At 54.8% G+C, this 18,519-nt stretch overlaps 1 protein-coding gene across 3 annotated transcripts; it reads right to left on the bottom strand.

The window, feature by feature from the left end:
• Nucleotides 1-210: 210 nt before the first annotated feature.
• ASL (argininosuccinate lyase) lies at nucleotides 211-17,408 on the bottom strand. Of its 3 annotated transcripts, none has more exons than XM_019031416.4 (17): nucleotides 17,301-17,408; nucleotides 17,064-17,118; nucleotides 11,157-11,351; nucleotides 10,703-10,786; nucleotides 10,218-10,274; nucleotides 9,980-10,077; nucleotides 6,496-6,573; nucleotides 6,338-6,415; nucleotides 5,793-5,845; nucleotides 5,389-5,451; nucleotides 4,254-4,368; nucleotides 4,000-4,084; nucleotides 3,839-3,898; nucleotides 3,478-3,561; nucleotides 1,083-1,163; nucleotides 502-608; nucleotides 211-397 (listed from the first exon to the last, which is right to left on the bottom strand). In XM_019031416.4, exons 2-17 carry the CDS (start codon nucleotides 17,073-17,075, stop codon nucleotides 253-255), a joined length of 1,395 nt encoding a protein of 464 aa, XP_018886961.1. In that variant the 5' UTR covers nucleotides 17,076-17,118; nucleotides 17,301-17,408; the 3' UTR covers nucleotides 211-252. The 3 variants fall into 3 exon arrangements, with proteins under 3 accessions (XP_018886961.1, XP_063564185.1, XP_055202955.1); XM_063708115.1 differs by having other exon boundaries at nucleotides 11,157-11,267; nucleotides 17,301-17,396; XM_055346980.2 differs by lacking the exon at nucleotides 6,338-6,415.
• Nucleotides 17,409-18,519: the final 1,111 nt, after the last annotated feature.

Here is an 18,519-nt window from a genome sequence, read left to right as displayed (position 1 = left end):
TTTATTATTGAGTAGAGATGGGGGTCTCCCTGTGTTGCCCAGGCTGTGTCAAACTCCTGGCCTCAAGCATCCTCGCACCTTGCCCCTCCAAAGTGCTGGGATTACAGGCCACCCTGCCCTGCCTCTCCAGTCCCTGACTGTCCCCACTGGCCAGCCCCAGAAAGCCCAGCAACGAAGGAGCCAGGCTGGGGCAGGAAACACACAACAGCCTCCTCTTGCGCCCACTTTATTAGGGGGCAGGTGTGGGAGGACCTAGGCCTGCTGTGCCTGCAGTAGCGCCCGCACCTGGCGGATCTGCCAGTCGACGCTGGAGCGCGCAGTGCCGCCCAGGGCACCATACTGCTCCACACTGTGCCCATAGTCCCACACGCAGCTCACGTCGCCCGAGAACAGGGGGCTGGGGAGAGAGGAAGAGGTGGGCCAGGGCGCCAGGCCACCCTGGGCTCCAGGCACCCAGGCTCACTTCCTAGGAGGCAGCATGGGGAAGGGGATGGGCCGTACCTGATGGTCTGCAGCTCCTGCAGTGACAGCTGGTTGAGGGCGACCCCCTTGGTCTCGGCCATGAACACAGCTTTCCCGGAGGCCTCATGGGCCTGGCGGAATGGCATCTGGGTGCCAGGGAGGAAGATGGCGCTGAGGCAGCTTTCTCCATGCCCTGATCTGCCTCCATTGCCTGCACCCCCTTCCTTTTTTTTTTTTTTTTCTTTTTGACACAAAGTCTCGCTCTGTTGCCCAGGCTGGAGTGCAGTGGCGAGATCTCACCTCACTGCAACCTCCACCTCCCAGGTTCAAGCAATTCTCCTGCCTCAGCCTCCCGAGTAACTGGGATTACAGGAATGTGCCACCACACCCAGCTAATTGTTGTATTTTTACAACAAAAGAGACGGGGTTTCACCATGTTGACCAGGCTGGTCTCGAACTCCTGGCCTCAAGTGACCCGCCCACCTCGGCTTCCCAAAGTGCTGGGATTACAGGGGTGAGCCACCAGGCTGGGCCGCTTGCACCCATTCCTGAGCTCCCCCACCCTCTGGGAGGGGGGGCACCCCATCTCCTCACCCTCCCCCTGGCTGCTACACACTTACCCCTTTGCGGACCAGGTAATAGGCAAGGTCAGTGGCCAGCATGTCGGGGCTGAGAGCCTGTCCCATGTTCTCTTGGTGAATCTGGGGGCACAGGTGGGCGAGTGGTGAGCCCTGGGGACCCTGGGGTCTGAAGCTGCCAGGCCTAGGACCTGCCCCTCTGCCAGGACATCCCTGCCTTGGGCAGATACTCTCTTACCCACTCGGCTCTGTCTCACTCTCAACTTGAACCATCTTCTCATAATTATCGATAATATTTACATGTGCTATGAACACTTACTGGCCTGTATGTTTTACTGGCCTTTATGTTTTCAAAGAGTCCTTATCTTTAGCATGCATCAGATGTTCCTGGAGGATTTGTTTTCTGTTTTAGGAGAGAGGGTCTTGCTCTGTTGTCCAGGCTGGAGTGCAGTGGCCATTATAGCCCTCTGCAGCCTGGACTCAAGGGATCTTCCAGCCTCAGCCTCCCAAGTAGCTGGGACTACAGCCATGCACGCCACCGTGCCTAGCTAATTTGTTGTTGTTGGTTTGGGCTTTTTTGAGACAGGGTCTTGCTCTGTCGCCCATGTTGGAGTGCAATGGCACAATCCTGGCTCTCTGCATCCTTGAGCTCCTGGGCTCAAGGGATCCTCCCACATCAGTCTCCTATGTGGCTGGGACCACAGGTACACGCCATCACGACTGGCTAATTTAATTTTTTTAATTTTACAGACAGGGTCTCGCTATGTTGCTCAGGCTGGTTTTGAACTCCTGGGCTCAAGCGCTTCTCCTGCCTCAGCCTCTCAAAGTGCTGGGATTACAAGCATGAGCCACCAGGCCTAGCCACTGGAGAACTTACTAAGAAAAATACAAATTGCTGGGGAGCACCCCCAGAGTCTCTGATTCAGCCATCTGGAGTGGGGCCTCACATCACATTTCTCAGGAATTCTGAGGTGATGCTGGTGCTGCTAGTTGGGGGACTAGCCTCCAGAAACACTGCCTTTTTTTTTTTTTTTTGAGATGGAGTCTTGCACTGTCACACAGGCTGGAGCGCAGTGGCGTGATCTCTGCTCACTGCAGTCTTCATCTCCCGGGTTCAAGCAATTCTCCTGCCTCAGCCTCCTGAGTAGCTGGGATTACAGGCGTGTACCAGCACACCCAGCTAATTTTTATATTTTTAGTAAAGACGGGGTTTCGCCATGTTGGCCAGGCTGGTCTCGAACTCCTGACCTCGAGTGATCTGCCCACCTTAGTCTCGCAAATTGATGGGATTACAGGCATGAGGCTCTGCACCCAGCCAAGAAACACTGATTTCAAGACATATCCTGAACTATTTAGGAATGAAATGATGTGATGATGGGAATTTGCTTCAAAATAAGGGGGTAAGGGAGTGGGAGAGAGCTGTGGGTAAAGACAGCTGGAGCCAGGATGTCCGTGAGTTGATTATCATTGAAGCTGGGTGTTGGTACATAGGGTTCATTATGCATTCTCTAGCTGTTATATACATAAATTTCCCATAATAATTGATTTTAAAAGAAATCAGCCAGGCAAAGTGGCTCATGCCTATAATCCCAGCACCTTGGGAGACCAAGGTGGCAGGATGGCTTGGGGCCAGGAATTTGAGATCAGCCTTGGAAACATAGGGAGACCCTGTCTCTACAAAAAATAAAAAAATTAGCCAGGCGTGGTGGCGCATGTTTGTAGTCCCAGCTACTCTGGAGACTGAGGTGGGAAGATCACTTGAGCCCAAGAGTTTGAGGCTGCAGTGAGCTACGACCGCACCACTGCACTCCCGCCTGGGCGACAGAGAGTGACCCTGTCTCTAAAAAATGTTTTTTAAAGATATTTAATTTAATTTAATTTAATTTATATATTTGTAGATGGAGTTTTACTCTGTGGTCCAGGCTGGAGTGCAGCGGCATGATCTTGGCTCACTACAACTTCCACCTCCTGGGTTCAAGCTATTCTTCTGCCTCCGCCTCCTGAGTAGCTGGGATTACAGGTGTGGGCCATCACGCCTGGCTAATTTTTGTATTTTTAGTAGAGACGTGGTTACGCCATGTTGGCCAGGCTGGTCTCAAACCCCTGACCTCAAGTGCTCCATCTGCCTCGGCCTCCCAAAGTGTGAGATTCCAGGCATGAGCCACTGCACCTGGCCTTTTGTGTAGATTTTCTTTTTTTAAAGAGTTCTGGTCAGGCCATTTGACAGGCCCCAGGCCCCCTGAGTCTCATCTACTTCCACTGCATGGCAGCAGTTTCTGTCCTTTCCCTGTTCCCCAGGAGCAGGAGCGAGCACACCTCTCCTTCCCAGCCCCAGGTCCTCCAGCCCCACCTCACCTCCTCCCAAGGCCACCCTCCCTGCATGCCCACCCCAGTGCCTGGGACCTAGGGGAGGAGAAGCAGGGGGGTGGTGTCTTGCCTGCAGCGTAGAGATGACGCCAGTGGCCACCTGGAGCACGGCACTCATAGTGTCTGACACTTCAAACACAGCTTCCTTGTCCTCCTGGGAGGCACATGGCAGGAGGTGAGGGCCTAGCAGCCCCCTGGCACCCAGGGTCCCCACAGCCCCACCCCCCCCACTGAGGCATCCCCACTGCCTTCCATGGGAAGAACACTCAATACCCCAACAAAGGAAGGGCAGAGAGTTCAAGGGCAGCCACGGATGGAGCTGTGTGCACAGGATGGGAGGATGTATGGCAATCCCGGGGTGGGGCCCTGCCTGGGTGTGCCAGAGCCCTGAGAACTGGCACGTAGTAGCCAGGCCTCCCCCGGCCTCGCACCTGTAAGTCTTTGTTGTAGGTGCTGGGAAGTCCCTTGAGGGTCATCAGGAGCCCGGCACACTGCAGGAAGAGGGAGGCACAGGGGCTGGACCCGGGATCCTGCCCCCCCTGGCCACCCACCATCAGCCCAGAGGCCCCGCCCCTCCCCCTGCCTTGCTCACCCGCCCAAACACACGCCCAGCCTTGCTCCGGATCAGCTCCAAACTGTCGGGGTTTTTCTTCTGGGGCATCAGGCTGCTTCCCGTGCTGGGGACAGAGGTGCTGGCGCTGAAGGGGCTGGACCCTTGGCTGGTCCAGCGCCGCAATGGCCAGGTCTGGCGGAGGGGTGGGGCGGGGAGGAAGGCAGCCACGTCCGCGGGCGGCGGGGAATACAGAGGCCGCCAGCGGCAGATGGAGGTGGCAGTTCAGGGCTTACCTGTAGGCATCTGAGAGCTGCACGAAGCTGAATTCCTTGGTGCAGTAGAGGATGAGGTCCTCGGCCATCCTGCTGAGATGGGTCATGCACAGCGAAGCCCAGAACAGGAACTCGGCTGGGAGAAAAGGTTCCCAGTCACCAGGCCTCTCCCATCCCCACCTAGCCTGACCATACAGGGGGCAGGAGGAGGTTAGGCGGTGGGTGGACCCGGCTAAATTTTCATTTTTCGCAAAGATGGGGTCGTGCTATGTCGCCCAAGCTGGTCTGAAACTCGTGGGCTCAAGCAATCCTCCTGCTTTGGCCTCCCAAAGTGCTAGGATTACAAACGTGAGCCATTGCACCTAGCGTGTTTTTTTGTTATTGTTGTTGTTTTAAATAAACCAGCTTTACTGAGTTATCACTCACATACAATTTATCCATTTATTTATTTATTTTGTTTTTGAGATGGAGTCTCGCTCCCAATGCACAGGCTGGAGTACAGTGGTGCAATCTTGGCTCACTGCAACCTCTACCTCCCGGGTTCCAGCGAATCTCCTTCCTTAGCCTCCCGAGTAGCTGGGATTACAGGCATGCACCACCATGCCCAGCTAATTTTTGTGCTTTTAGTAGAGACGGGGTTTCACCATGTAGGCCAGGCTGGTCTTAAACTCCTGACCTCATGTGATCCACCTGCCTCGGCCTCCCAAAGTGCTAGGATTACGGGCGTGAGCCACCATGCCTGGCCTATTTATTTTTATTTTATTTTATTTTATTTTTTGAGATGGAGTTTCGCTCTTGTTGCCCAGGCTGGAGTGCACTGGCGTGATCTTGGCTCACTGCAGCCTCCGCCTCCTGGGTTCAAGTGATTCTCTGGCCTCAGCCTCCTGAGTAGCTGGGATTACAGGCACCTGCCACCACACACCCAGCTAAATTTTGTATTCTTAGTAGAGATGGGGTTTCACCATGTTGGCCAGTGCTGGGATTACAGGCATGAACCACCATGCCCCACCCAATTTACCCATTTTAGGTTTATACTTCAGTGTACAATATCACCACAACCAGCCTGTCCGTGGAGGTGTGGGAGGAAACTGGAGAGAAGCTGGGCTGAAGGACTAAAGTGAGGCACAGGGCAGGGGACTGGCTCCCCAGGACTCACCCACAAAGTCCCGCTCACTAGTGGCATCCATGCTGTTGAGAGTGATGGCCCCAAAGTTGAGTTCTGGGGGGTGGGAGGAAGCAGGGCTAAGCTGGAGGACAGGGAGTGGCCCCCTCTCCCCCAACTAGGTTGCCCAGCCCCCTCCCCTGATCAGGGTGGGGCAGCAGCTGGGGGGAGGGATCTTTTGCACAGTCCCAGGAGGGAGGCAGGAGCCCTGAGTCTCTCAGTACCAGGCATCCCTGCCATGAGTGACCCCTGAACTTGATGACCTCAGTGCCCATAGGCAATGAATGAAGGTTTCACCAGGAGCCACAGGCCCCTGCCCTCTGGTTTCAGGTGTGTCTGCAGGTCCTGGCGGGTGCTGAGGGTGATTCTCCCTGGGGAGGAGGGGCAGGACGTCTCACCTGCTCGGAGCAGCTCTCGGTCCACACCCAGGGGATTGCCTGCAATGGCCCCACTGCAGGGACAGGGATTCATGGTGACCAGGGCTCCTGGCAGGCAGCCCTGACACACACACACACACGAACGCACACACAGAGAACCAAGTCCTGGTTGCCAGGGCAACCACCTGGCGCTTAGCCTCTTCCCTGGCCCAGTCTCCTTGGGTACAGAATACTTGTCCCCAAGTGTCCACAAAACACTTGTCCCCAAGCACTAAGTCACCCTGGGTGCAGGACACTTGTCTCCTGACACATGTTCCCATATGTCAGGCTGAGGGCAGCAGGCTGGGCTTGCCAGGAGCCTTGCTGGAGGGCTCTGGCCCTGCTCAGACACATTCAATGGCTTGGTTGTCCCCACCTTAGCGAGAGCTGGGGCTCCATGCAGGGTCCCCCCGCTGAGCAGATAAGGCGGTTTTCTGTCCCACTCTGCACTTCCCAGCTCTGTCAATCCCTAAGGCTATGCAGCAGCCACCCCCACCAGGCCCTCGGGGCACTGGAGCCTCACCCACCTCCCCAGGGGCAGGACATTGATCCGCTTCCGCACCTCCAGCAGCCGCTCAGAGTCTCGGGTCAGCGCCACGGCATGGCTGTGGGAAGCCGGGGCAGGAAAGTCAGGGCAGCCGGGGTCCTCCCCTCTAGCACAGCCCCTGCACCTCACCTGGCTCACCTCAGAATCCAGTGGCTCCAGCGGATGGGCTGGGCCCTCTGCAAATGGGTGTACCCTGGGAAGAGAACATCACGTTCCCTGTGGGAGAGGAGGAGCAGAAGCTCAGGTGGAGGCTCATGCAAGGCCTGCCTGTGACACTGGAACCCTGCAGGCCTGGGTCACCCCTGGAAAAAGTGTCGCCCTGCAGCACTCCACCTGAATGAGGGATCTGGTGATCTCCCAGGGACAAATCAGTCTTAAGGGCAAAAGAAGCTGGAAGTGGGACCGTGTGAACCAAGGACTGGGCCTGAGCTGTGGGGCTTCCTGCAGAGAGGCTTTGCCAGAAACACCCCAAGTCCAGCCTCTGTCACTCAGCATCTCCGAGCAGGGGCCAGAACAGGGGAGGAGGCCCATGTTGGGTATGACTTGGCCATGGGAGGTTTCGTTTGAGGACCCTAGAAATAGCTGGGGCTCATTCAAGGGCTGCTCTGAGCAGGTGAGATGCCCTGCACCTCATTCAAGTAGGCAGGGCAGAGGCAGAGGTGCTGTGAGTGATGGTCCTGTTTTCTTGTTGTTTTGTTTTGTTTTTATTTTTAGAGACAAGGTCTCGTTCTGTTGCCCAGACTGGAGTGCAGTGGCATGATCATAGCTCACTGCTGCCTCGATCTCCTGGGCTCAAGCGATCCTCCTGCCTCAGCCTCCTGAGTAGCTGGGACTAAAGGGACATGCCACCATGCCCAGCTAATTTTTAGTTTTTTGTAAAGATGGGGTCTTGTGGCCAGGCGCGGTAACTCACGCCTGTAATCCCAGCACTTTGGGAGGCCGAGGCGGGCGGATCACAAGGTCAGGAGATCGAGACCATCCTGGCTAACACGGTGAAACCCCATCTATACTAAAAATACAAAAAATTAGCCGGGCGTAGTGGTGGGCGCCTGTAGTTCCAGCTACTCAGGAGGCTGAGGCAGGAGAATGGCATGAACCCAGGAGGCAGAGTTTGCAGTGAGTCGAGATTGCACCACTGCACTTCAGCCTGGGCGACAGAGCGAGACTCCGTCTCAAAAAAAAAAAAAAAGATGGGGTCTTGCTATGTTGCCCAGAGTGGTCTGAAACTCCTGGTTTCAGGCAATCCTCCTGCCTTGGCCTCCCAAAGGGCTGGGATTACAAATATGAGCCACCATACCTGGCCTGTTTTTTGTTGTTGTTGTTTTTGAGAAAGAGTTTCGCTCTTGTTGCCCAGGCTGGAATGCAGTGGCGTGATCTCGGCTCACTACAACCTCCACCTCCCAGGTCCAAGAGATTCTCCTGCCTCCCAAGTAGCTGGGATTACAGGTGCCCACCATCACACCCAGCTAATTTTGTGTATTTTTAGTAGAGATGGGGTTTCACCATGTTGGCCAGGCTGGTCTCGAACTCTTGACCTCATGTGATCCACCCGCCTCACCCTTCCAAAGTGCTGGGATTACAGGCGTGAGCCACAGCACCTGGCCTGTTGTTTTAAATAAACCAGCTTTACTGAGATATCATTCACAATTTACTCATTTAAAGTTTACACTTTACTGTACAACCATCACCACAACCAATTTTAGAACATTTTCATCACCCCATGAAGAAATTCTGTACTCAAGGCCAGGCACGGTGGCTCAAGCCTTTAATCCCAGCACTTTGGGAGGCCAAGAGGGAAGGATCACTTAAGGCCGGGAGTTTGAGACCAGCCTGAGCCACATAGCGAGACCCTGTTTCTACAAAAAATTTAAAGAATTCGCGGCTGGGCACGGTGGCTCACACCTGTAATCCCAGCAATTTGAGAGTCCGAGGTGGGTGGATCATGAGGTCGGGAGATTGAGACCATCCTGGCTAACATGGTGAAACCCCGTCTCTACTAAAAATACAAAAAATTAGCCGGGCGTGGTGGTGGGCACCTGTACTCCCAGCTACTCGGGAGGCTGAGGCAGGAGAATGGCGTGAACCAGGGAGGCAGAGGTTGCAGTGAGTGGAGATCGCGCCACTGCACTCCAGCCTGGGCAACAGAGCAAGACTCTGTCTCATAGTTGGTGCACACCTGTGGTCCTAGCTACTCAGAAAGCTGAGGTGGGAGGATCATTTGAGTCCAGGAGTTTGAGACTGCAGTGAGCTATTACCGAGCCATTGCACTCCAGCCTAGGTGACAGAGCAGGATCTCATCTCTAAAGACAATTTAAAAAGTTAAAAATTTAAAAATTAAGCCGAGCGCAGTGGCTTATGGGCGTAATCCTAGCACTTTGGCAGGCCGATGCGGGCGGATCACCTGAGCTCAGGAGTTCAAGACCAGCCTGGTCAACATGGCAAAACCCATCTCTACTGAAAAAAATACAAAAATTAGCTGGACATGGTGGTGCACACCTGTAATCTCAGCTACTTGGGAGGCTGAGGCACTAGAATCACTTGAACCCAGGAGGCAGAGTTTGCAGTTAACTCAGATAGCGCCACTACACTCCAGACTAGGTGACAGAGCAAAACCCTGTCTCAAAAAAAAAAAACAACAAACAACAACAACAACAAAAAATTAAAGAAACCCTGAACTCAGTAGCAGACACTCCCTGTTCCTCCTAGCAGCCCCACACCACCTGCTGGGTGACAATTCTTGTGCCCTTGTTTTCCCCCAAGTCTGCACAACAGGGGTCACAGGGAGTTGAGGAAGAGGAGGGGTCTCTGACAACACATGGAGACTCCTCAGCAGCTCTTCATCCAGGTCTGCAAGGAACAAATCCAGTCCCAAAGACACCAGGTCCCAGAAGCCAAAGCCTGAAATGAGGCCAGCAGGAGGCAGCCTTTGGCTCTGTCTTTTGCCAGATGGGTTGGGTGGGGAGGCGAAGCTTAGGATGGGGGATCTGGGGGACAGGCAGTGTGGGGAGTGACTCTGACTGCTCCAGGCACAGCCAAGCTAGCTGTGCTTGGCTTAGCTTCCTGCCTTCAAATCCGCAAATGGTGAGTTTTCTTTTTTTTTTTCTTTTTTTTTGAGACAGGAGTCTCGCTCTGTAGCCCAGGCTGGAGTGCAATGGCGCGATCTCGGCTCATTGCAACCTCCTCCTCCCGAGTTCAAGCAGTTCTTCTGCCTCAGGCTCCCGAATAGCTGGGATTACAGGCGCACACCACCACATTGCCTAATTTTTGTATTTTTAGTAGAGACAGAGTTTCCCCATGTTGGCCAGGCTGGTCTCGAACTCCTGACCTCAGGTGATCCACCCACCTCGGCCTCCCAAAGTGCTGAGATTACAGGCATGAGCCACCGCACCCAGCCCCACGAAGGGTTAGTCTTCTCTGCCTGCTGAGCTAGACTGGCATGGGAGTATTGGGGCCTGCAGGAAATGGCCCACTCCTGGCTGCTCTGCCTCGATCCTGGAGTTCTGGGATGCCCCTGTCCCCCAGGGCCTGGCACCCCCACCCTGTTCACCCCTGCCCCCTAGGTCTCCTGTTCAGGCTTCCATCACACCTCTGTCTGCCCCCTGGGTGTCCCTGTAGGACTCACGCCTCTGCCCGATCCACCATGGTCCTAATGAGCTCCCAGAGGAGGCCCGAGAGCGTGGAGCAGGTCTGCCGCAACCACAGCCTGAGGTCCGTGACCACCTGTGCAAGGAGGAGGTGGTGCTCAGGGAGGCCGACGTGTTGCTTCCCTGAGGAGCCAGGACCGCTGCAGAACTCTAACTGCCCCCTGGGCTCCTCAAGGTTGGGACAACACGGAGCAGGGGGTGGAGGGGCTAAAGCACCTGGTCATTCCGGCTCCGTCCCGTGTGCAGCTTCCCTGCCGTTTCACCAATGAGCTCCTGGAGGTGAAGGGAGACCCAGGGTTACGGTCTATACCCCCAGAGGAATCAACCCAGGCAGGGCAGGTTTCCTCATCAGCCCTGCCAACCTACCTCCATACCCCAGGGCTCTGGGTCCTCCCCAAATCTCTCGCCATTTCTGCTGAGGCCTGTTCTTTTTTTCTTTTCTTTTTTTAATTTTTGTAGTTGTGGGACCTCATTATGTTGCCCAGGCTGGTCTCGAACTCCTGGTCTCAAGCAATCCTCCCACCTCAGCCTCCCAAAGTGCTAGGATTACAGGCATGAGCCAGGGTGCCTGACTCATGTCCTGAGGTCTCACATGCTGTCTGCCAATGACGAAGTAAACAGAATGGTGCTAATGCTCAAAGTGGCCCTGGGCAAGGTGGAGAGGGGAGGCAAGGAAAGCGGTGGGGCTCCAGGGGTCGTACCTTCAGGCGGCGCTCATTGGCTGTGTGGATGTCCTCATCATTGCAGTTCAGTTTGAAGGTGCCCTGGGCCCACTCCTCAGCCACCTGTAGTGGGTAGCAGCAATGCCGGGGTCAGGTGAGCAGGCATCAGCAGCCAAGAGAGCCCCTGCCTTGGTCCCACCCTATCCCTGGTGACTGACTGTCCCTGTCCAGGAGCTGAGTCCTGGAAGCGCACCCTGGGAGGGGGCATCTCAGGGCCAGCACACCTTTACCCATGAGCCATGTGGGCCACAGGGGTCATTAAAGGATGGAGAGAGGCAGTCATCAAGGCACACAGTTAAACAGCACTTGAGTATATAATTAGTTCAATGTGAAACCACAGATGGGCAACACTGCACTGTTTGCTCAGGGATTTGGTGGGAGCCTGGGGCCACAGGGAAGGGGCCTTGGGTGGGGCTTGGGCCACGGCAAGTACCTTGTCTAGGCCATGGAGTATCTGGTCCATCTCGGCCTTGGTGAGGAGCCCTGCCTTCTCCAGGCCCCTGCTGTAGGCTTTGCTGCCTTGAACATCCACCTCCCAAAGGTGCTGGTCGTAGGCAATGGACGCGTTGAACTTCTCCATGATGGGGTCCACTGCACCCACAAACCGGCCACCCCAAAGCTTCCCACTCTGGCCAGGAGAGCAAGAACAATTAGTCTCTCCTCCACCCTCCAGAACAGTGCTTCTTGCAAAGAGTCTTTGGGAAACTTATCAAGTCTGATGGTAGCAGGGGCATCAGATCATTCTAACTGGGCAGACAAGGAGGCTGAGACCTTCCCAGAGTCACCACCCTGGGAGTGAGCATGGGAACATGGCTGAACACCAAAAGTTTGGGTTCTTTTTTTTTTTTTTTGAGACAGAGTCTCACTTTGTCGACCAGGCTGGAGTGCAGTGGTGCCATCTCAGCTCACTGCAACCTCTGCCTCCCAGGTTCAAGAGATTCTCCTGCCTTAGACTCCCGAGTAGCTGGGATTACAGGCACGTGCCACCACACCCAGCTAATTTTTGTATCATTAGTAGAGATGGGGTTTCACCATGTTGGCCAGGCTGGTCTTGAACTCCTGACCTCAGGTGATCCTCCCACCTTGGCCTCTGAAAGTGCTAGGATTACAGGCATGAGCCACTGTGTGTGGCCTTGAAGTTGGGGTTCTTTCCCACCACATGGCACCGCTCCAAGGAGATGGTGACAGGGCCTGAGACACCCCTGGGACCACAGCAGAGCTTCTGGAACCTTTCCCACCACTGACCAAGGTGCTAGGTGCCATCCTAATTGTTGACACAACCCTCTGGGGTAGGCACCAATACAATTCCACTATGAAGATGGGGAAACTGAGGCACAGAGTAGCCTGCTCTCACCTGGGGTGGGATAGCCAGGGCTGCGGCCCAGCAGTCTGAAGTCAGAACCTATGCTTTTCACCCCTGTTCCACCAGGACTTCTGGACTTGGCTCTGGTGTCCAGAACCTTTGCTGCAGGGACAGGCAAAGAGGCCTTGAGGGTCTCCACCAAGCTTAAGTGCCCTGCAACTCTCTCCCTCACAGCTTGGAGCTGGACTAAGATCCCAATTCCTACCACTCCCTTGGCTCTGAAAAGCACCCTGACACCCCCCATTGTCACTGGCCTTCTAGGAGGTCACTGGGTGATCCCTTACTCCCCAGGAGCCAAGGGCAGAGGAATGGTATGTAGGCATCTACGTTTTGTTCGTTTTCTTTGAGATAGAGTCTCACTCTGTTGCCTAGGCTGGAGTGCAGTGGCATGATCTCGGCTCACTGCAACCTCCACCTCCTGGCTTCAAGCCAATTTTCCTGCCTCAGCCTCCCGAGTAGCTGGAATTTTAGGCGTGTGCCACCACACCTGGCTGAGTTTTATATCTTCAGTAGAGACGGGGTTTCACCATGTTGGTCAGACTGGTCTCGAACTCCTGATCTCAGGTGATCCCCTGACCTTGGCATCCCGAAGTGCTTGGGATTACAGGCATGAGCCACCGTGCCGAGCCTGTTTTGTTCGTTTAAAAAATCTTTTTTAATTCTTTTTTTTTTTTTTTTTTTTTTTGAGATGGAGTCTCTCTTTGTCACCCAGGCTGGAGTGCAGTGGCGGGATCTTGGCTCACTGCAAGCTCCACCTCCCAGATTCACACCATTCTCCTGCCTCAGCCTCCTGAGTAGCTGGGACTACAGGTGCCCGCCACCATGCCCGGCTAATTTTTTGTATTTTTTTTTTTTCAGTAGAGACGGGGTTTCACCTTGTTAGCCAGGATGGTCTTAATCTCCTGACCTTGTGATCTGCCCACCTTGGCCTCCCAAAGTCCTGGGATTACAGGTGTGAGCCACCACACCTGGCCTTTAAATTCTTTTTTAGACACAGGGTCTCACTTTGTTACCCAGGTTGGAGTGCAGTGGCACCATCATAGCTCACTGCAGCCTCAAACTCCTGGTCTCAACCAATCCTCTTGCCTCAGCCTCCCCAATAGTTGGGACTACAAGCATGCGCCACCACACCCAGACATTTTTTTTTAATTTTATAGGACTGGGAGTGGTGGCTCATGCCTGTAATCCCAGCGTTTTGGAAGGCTGAGGTGCGTGGATCATGAGGTCAGGAGATAGAGACCATCCTGGTCAACATGGTGAAACCCGGTCTCTACTAAAAATACAAAAATTAGCCAGGCGTGGTGGCGCTCGCCTGTAGTTCCAGCTACTTAGGAGGCTGAGGCAGGAGAATCGCTTGAACCCGGGAGGCGGAGGTTGCAGTGAGCCAAGATCACGCCACTGCACTCCAGCCTAGGTGACAGAGCAAAACTCTGTCTCAAAATAAATAAATAAATGAATAAAATAAAATAAAATAAAATAATTGGTAGAGACAGGGTCTCACTATGTTGCCCAGGCTGGTCTTGAACTCCTGGGCTCAAGCTGTCCTCCAGCCTCAGCTTCCCAAAGTGCTGAGATTATAGGCATGAGCCTAGGCGCCAGCCACATCTATGTTTTGAAAGAGGGCAGAGGCCAGGGCATGGGACAGAGTGGGGAGGGGGTACAGAACACCTGGGGAGCAGCCCTAGTGCCCAGGACTGGGAGGAGGGTGGGGTAGAGGTGGGCATGTCACTTCACTGACGTCCTTTTTGTGGAAGGGAGTCTACAATGGCCAATGGGGACATATATCCTCCTCTGTCCCCCTGCAATGCCCCAGACTTCTATTAACCACCTGGCCTGGCACCTATTATTAAACCTCAGGGGCTGGGCGTGGTGGCTCACACCTATAATCCTAGCACTTTGGGAGGCTGAGGTGGGCGGATCACGAGGTCAGGAGATCGAGACCATCCTGGCTAACACGGTGAAACTCCGTCTCTACTGAAAACACACACAAAAAAATTAGCCGGGCATGGTGGCAGGCGCCTGTAGTCCCAGCTACTTGGGAGGCTGAGGCAGGAGAATGGCATGAACCCGGGAGGCGGAGCTTGCAGTGAGCTGAGATCGTGCCACTGCACTCCAGCCTGGGCGACAGAGCAAGACTCTGTCTCAAAACAAAAACAAAAACAAAAACCCTCAGGGTTGGGAGGCCCAGGCAGGTGGATCGCTTGAGGTCAGGAGTTCGAGATCAGCTTGGCCAACATGGTGAAACCTCATCTTTACTAAAAATATAAACATTAGCTAGGCGCGGTGGCAGGAAGCTGTAGTCCCAGCCACTTGGGAGTCTGAAGCAGGAGAATCACTTGAATCCTGGAGGTAGAGGTTGCGGTGAGCAGAGATGGTGCCATTGCACTCCAGCTTGGGCGACAGAGCAAGACTCCTTCTTAAAAATAATAATAATAATAATAATAAGATAAGGATAATAATAGTACCTCTCTGATAGCCTTATTGTGAGCATTTAAGCAGATAATATTTGCAAATTGCATACATAACACGGTGCCTGGTGCTCAGGAAGGACTCAAGAAATGCCAGCTGTTACTAAGGGAGGGCTGGCAGGGGACAGGACATGCTTCAGCTCCACTCCTGGTTCCTGTATGCACCCCAGAGACCTCTCCAGTGCTCTGGCCCTGAGCTGTGAGCTGACTCCTCTATGCCCAACAGTCCTGACTGCCAAAGGACTCTGCCCTGCAGAGGCAGCCTCCACCCCCACCCCATCTTTGAGCTGGTCCTGCCCCTTACCCCACAGCTGCCTCACCAAGCCTAGATTTCCAGCAAAGCACCACGTGGGGCCCTGGTCCTGATCACTGGAGCCAGCCAGTCAGAATTGGGGCCAGCCTGCCCCTCAGCCAGGAGCCTGGCACCGCCTCCCCCAGCGGGCTCCTGGGCCACCCTGCCTAGGTTGTTAGTAATAAAAATAACTACTTAATAAGTGGAGCTGCAGCCAAACCAATTAGTGCCAACCTACAGGAAGGCCTGGGGCAACCTGAGGTCACCTAGAACACTGGGCTTGTTGGAAGCCAGACCACTCTGCTCTAGAACCAAACTCCTATCCTTACTGGCAGGCATAATAGGACCCCACAAGGAGATCAGAGTGAGGTGCCTCCCCTTGGGCACTGAGGAGAGTGGAGGCCCAGTGTGGTAGCAGAAGGTGCTACTCCAAGCCAGGACACATCTGGGCCAGAATGGTCTCTTCATGGCCAGGGGATGGGGCACTGAGTTGGGCTGGGTTGAATGAGCGACAGTTAAGGTCGAATGTACATGGGAAATACCAGTTTTGGTTTTGGGACTTGTGGGTTTTTTTTCTTTTTTTGAGGTGGAGTCTTGCTTTGTCGCCCAGGCTGGAGTGCAGTGGTGTGATCTCAGCTCACTGCAACCTCCACCTGCCGAGTTCAAGCGATTCTCCTGCCTCAGCCTCCCGAATAGCTGGGACTATAGGCACCCACCACTACACCCAGCTAATTTTTGCATTTTTAGTAGAGACGGGGTTTCACCATGTTGGCCAGGCTGGTCTCAAACTCCTGACCTCAGGTGATCTGCCCACCTCGACCTCCCAAAGTGCTGGGATTACAGGTGTGAGCCACCATGCCTGCCAGGTTTTTTTATTTTTACTTTTTTGAAACTGGATGTCACTCTGTTGCCTGGGCTGGAGTGCAGTGGTGAGATCATGCTCACTGCAGTCTCAAACTCCTGGGCTCAAGCAATCCTCATGCCTCCGCCTCCTGTGAGACTACAGGTGTACGCCACCACACCTGGGTAATTTTCAAAATCTTTTTGTAGAGACAGGGTCTCACTACATTGCCCTGGCTGGTCTGGAATTCCTGGGCTTCAGCAGTCCTCCTGCCTCGGCCTCCCAAAGTAGAAATATCAGTATTGTTGTGGTTAGCCACCATTTATTGAGCACCTACTGTTGCTCAGCCCTGTGCTAGGGATTTCACATATGTTATTACGGCCTTTTATGAGGTGGGCAATATTACCCCTATTTCACAAATGAGGAAAGAGGTTTAAAGGGCTCAAGTGACTGGTACAGAAACCAAGTCTGTTTGGCTCCAAAGTCCAGGCCCTACCCCCCTGCCATGACCCAGAAGCTTGCAGGGCACTGAGCTTGCAGGGCATTGAGAAAGAGGAAGTTAATTGCTAGCTAATGAAGGCCAAAAGGGCCTGGAACCCAGACCTCCTGCTTCCCGGAGTTCCCTTCATCAAGCATCAGGCGAACAGCCCCTTTCACCTGAAGGGTCCAAAGCAATGGCCTCATAATCTAGTGCCTTACAGAGTGAGGCCGACAGCTATTATTACCCCCATTGCCAGATAAATCAACTATGGCCCAAGGAAGGAAACCTCTGCCTGGGAATCCAGCATCTCAGTGGTCAGGAGGAGAGGACAGGAGCCACTGACCCTAAGAGGCAGGGTCCAGTGAGACAGGAAGGGACCAGGCACCAGGGTTGCTGGAGCCACGAGGCGACGTCCCCTTTTTCCTGGCTCTTTCCACATGCCACAGTCAAGGACAAGAACACTTAGGGGCTGAGCTTTATTCTATAAACAGGGACAATTGCTCTAGCAGGAGAAGGGATGTGGTGTGGGGTGGGACCTGACAGGAGGACACGTGGTAAGAAGGAAGGAAGAGTTGGAAGGCTGAAGGCTTGGGAGCCACTTTTCCTGGCCAGGCAGGCATCACTGTGAGGTGAGGGCAGAGCCACTCTACCCCTAGTAGTGTGGGTTGGTGGGTTTGCCACAAGGGCTGCCTGCGGATACTGGTGAGTCCCGGTAAAGGTGACTGCTGAGCTCCAGAAGATGCGCCCGGGAGGGCTGGGGGTGCAGGCTTCCTAGGTAATTTTCAAAATTACTTCCTGGAGGGCGATTCCCAGCAGGGTGGCCCGAGGCAGGTCTGGCGCCCCCACTCTCTCCTTTGGAGGCTAGGAGGACCGGAGTCCCCGAGGTCCCACTCACCTCCGAGGCCATGTTGGGCGGTTCCTCGTCGTCCGGAAGCTTCGGTCCTCCGGGTCTGGAAGACAAGACCGGACTGACGACCTCCTTGGCCAGCAGGGTCCCCCGGGCCGGGCTGGCTCCGAGTTCTGGGCACTGCGCTTGAGGGAGCGCAGCCCTTGGGGACGCGGACGTGAGCGCGCGCCACGGTGCTCGGCGTCCTCCACGCCCGTCCCGCCCATCCGGCCGCCGCGCACTCACCTCCGCCTGGCCGCACGGATAGTGTCGCGCCCGCCACTGGCCAGGGCTTTTCTGGCCGGGATGGCGTCAGCAGCCGCCGGTCCTGTCCCCACCCCTGGCGACGGCCACGCCAATAGGAGGCCGCCCGGCGGGGTGGGCGTTGCCTCCATCCTCCAATCCTGGCCGTGGGCGGGGACACCTCCCGCTGAGCTGGAGGCTAAGTGGCCCCGGGGCGGGGAAGCGGGCGGGGAAAGGGTTGGGGGGACCCCCGACGGGTAAGGGGCCTGGGCTGGGGTTGAGGAGGGTAGTGCGCTGGCGTTCGCGCTGTGGTCAGCAGACACGCAGGGGACTGGAGACTCGGGCCAGGGGTAGAGGCTATGACATCAGGCCCGGGCCTGGCGGGTTCACAAGATACATAAGGTGAAATGGCATGTTCGCTCATTCATTCATTCATTCATTCATTCATTCATTCATTCAACAAACACGTGCCAGGCACTTCTATGTGCCAGGTACAGAGAAAGGCATCAAGGAAAAAGGAAGGACCATCAGAAATGAAGCCTGTGCCAGGCGCGGTGGCTCACAGCTGTAATCCCAGCACTTTGGGAGGCCGAGGTGGGAGGATCGCTTGAGGCTAAGAGTTGGAGACCAGCCTGGGCAATACAACAAGATCCCGTCTCTACAAAAAAATTAATAATAATTAAAAAAAGCCGGGCGTGGTGGTGCACGCTTGCAGTCCTAGCTACTCAGGAGGCTGAGGCGGGAGGAGCACTTGAGCCCAGGAGTTCGAAGCTGCAGTGAGCTATTGTGTCACGGCACTCCAGCCTGACTCCTCTAAAAAAGAGAAGAAACGCGGCCGGAGGCCGGGCGCGGTGGCTCACGCCTGTAATCCCGGCACTTTGGAAGGCCGAGGCGGGTGGATCACGAGGTCAGGAGTTTGAGACCAGCCTGGCCAAGGTGGTGAAACCCCGTCTCTACTAAGAATACAAAAATTAGCCGGGCACGGTGGCGGGTGCCTGCAATCCCAGCGACTCGGGAGGCTGAGGCAGGAGAATCGCTTGAACCCGGGAGGCGGAGATTGCAGTGAGCTGAGATGGTGCCATTGCACTCCAGCCTGGGTGACAGAGCAAGACTCCGTCTCAAAAAAAAAAAAAAAAAAAGAAAGAAAGAAAGAAAGAAAAATAAGAAAAAAGAAACGCAGCCGGGCACAGTGGCTTAGGCCTTTAATCCCAGCACTTTGAGA

The sequence above is a fragment of the Gorilla gorilla genome, chromosome 6, assembly GCF_029281585.2.
Source record: "Gorilla gorilla gorilla isolate KB3781 chromosome 6, NHGRI_mGorGor1-v2.1_pri, whole genome shotgun sequence".
Classification (NCBI taxonomy): Eukaryota; Metazoa; Chordata; class Mammalia; order Primates; family Hominidae; genus Gorilla; species Gorilla gorilla.
The sequence above is the reverse complement of the archived record's forward strand: the minus strand, read 5'-3'. Positions and strand labels throughout refer to the sequence as shown.

Bases quoted from the DNA above. Each gene is read 5' to 3' on its own strand.
- ASL (XM_019031416.4), bottom strand. The intron at 6,416-6,495 runs GTGAGCCAGGTG...GGCTTCCCACAG, and splicing joins TGGAGCCACTGGATTCTGAG to CCATGCCGTGGCGCTGACCC. The intron at 3,899-3,999 runs GTGAGCAAGGCA...CTCTTCCTGCAG, and splicing joins CTGGGCGTGTGTTTGGGCGG to TGTGCCGGGCTCCTGATGAC.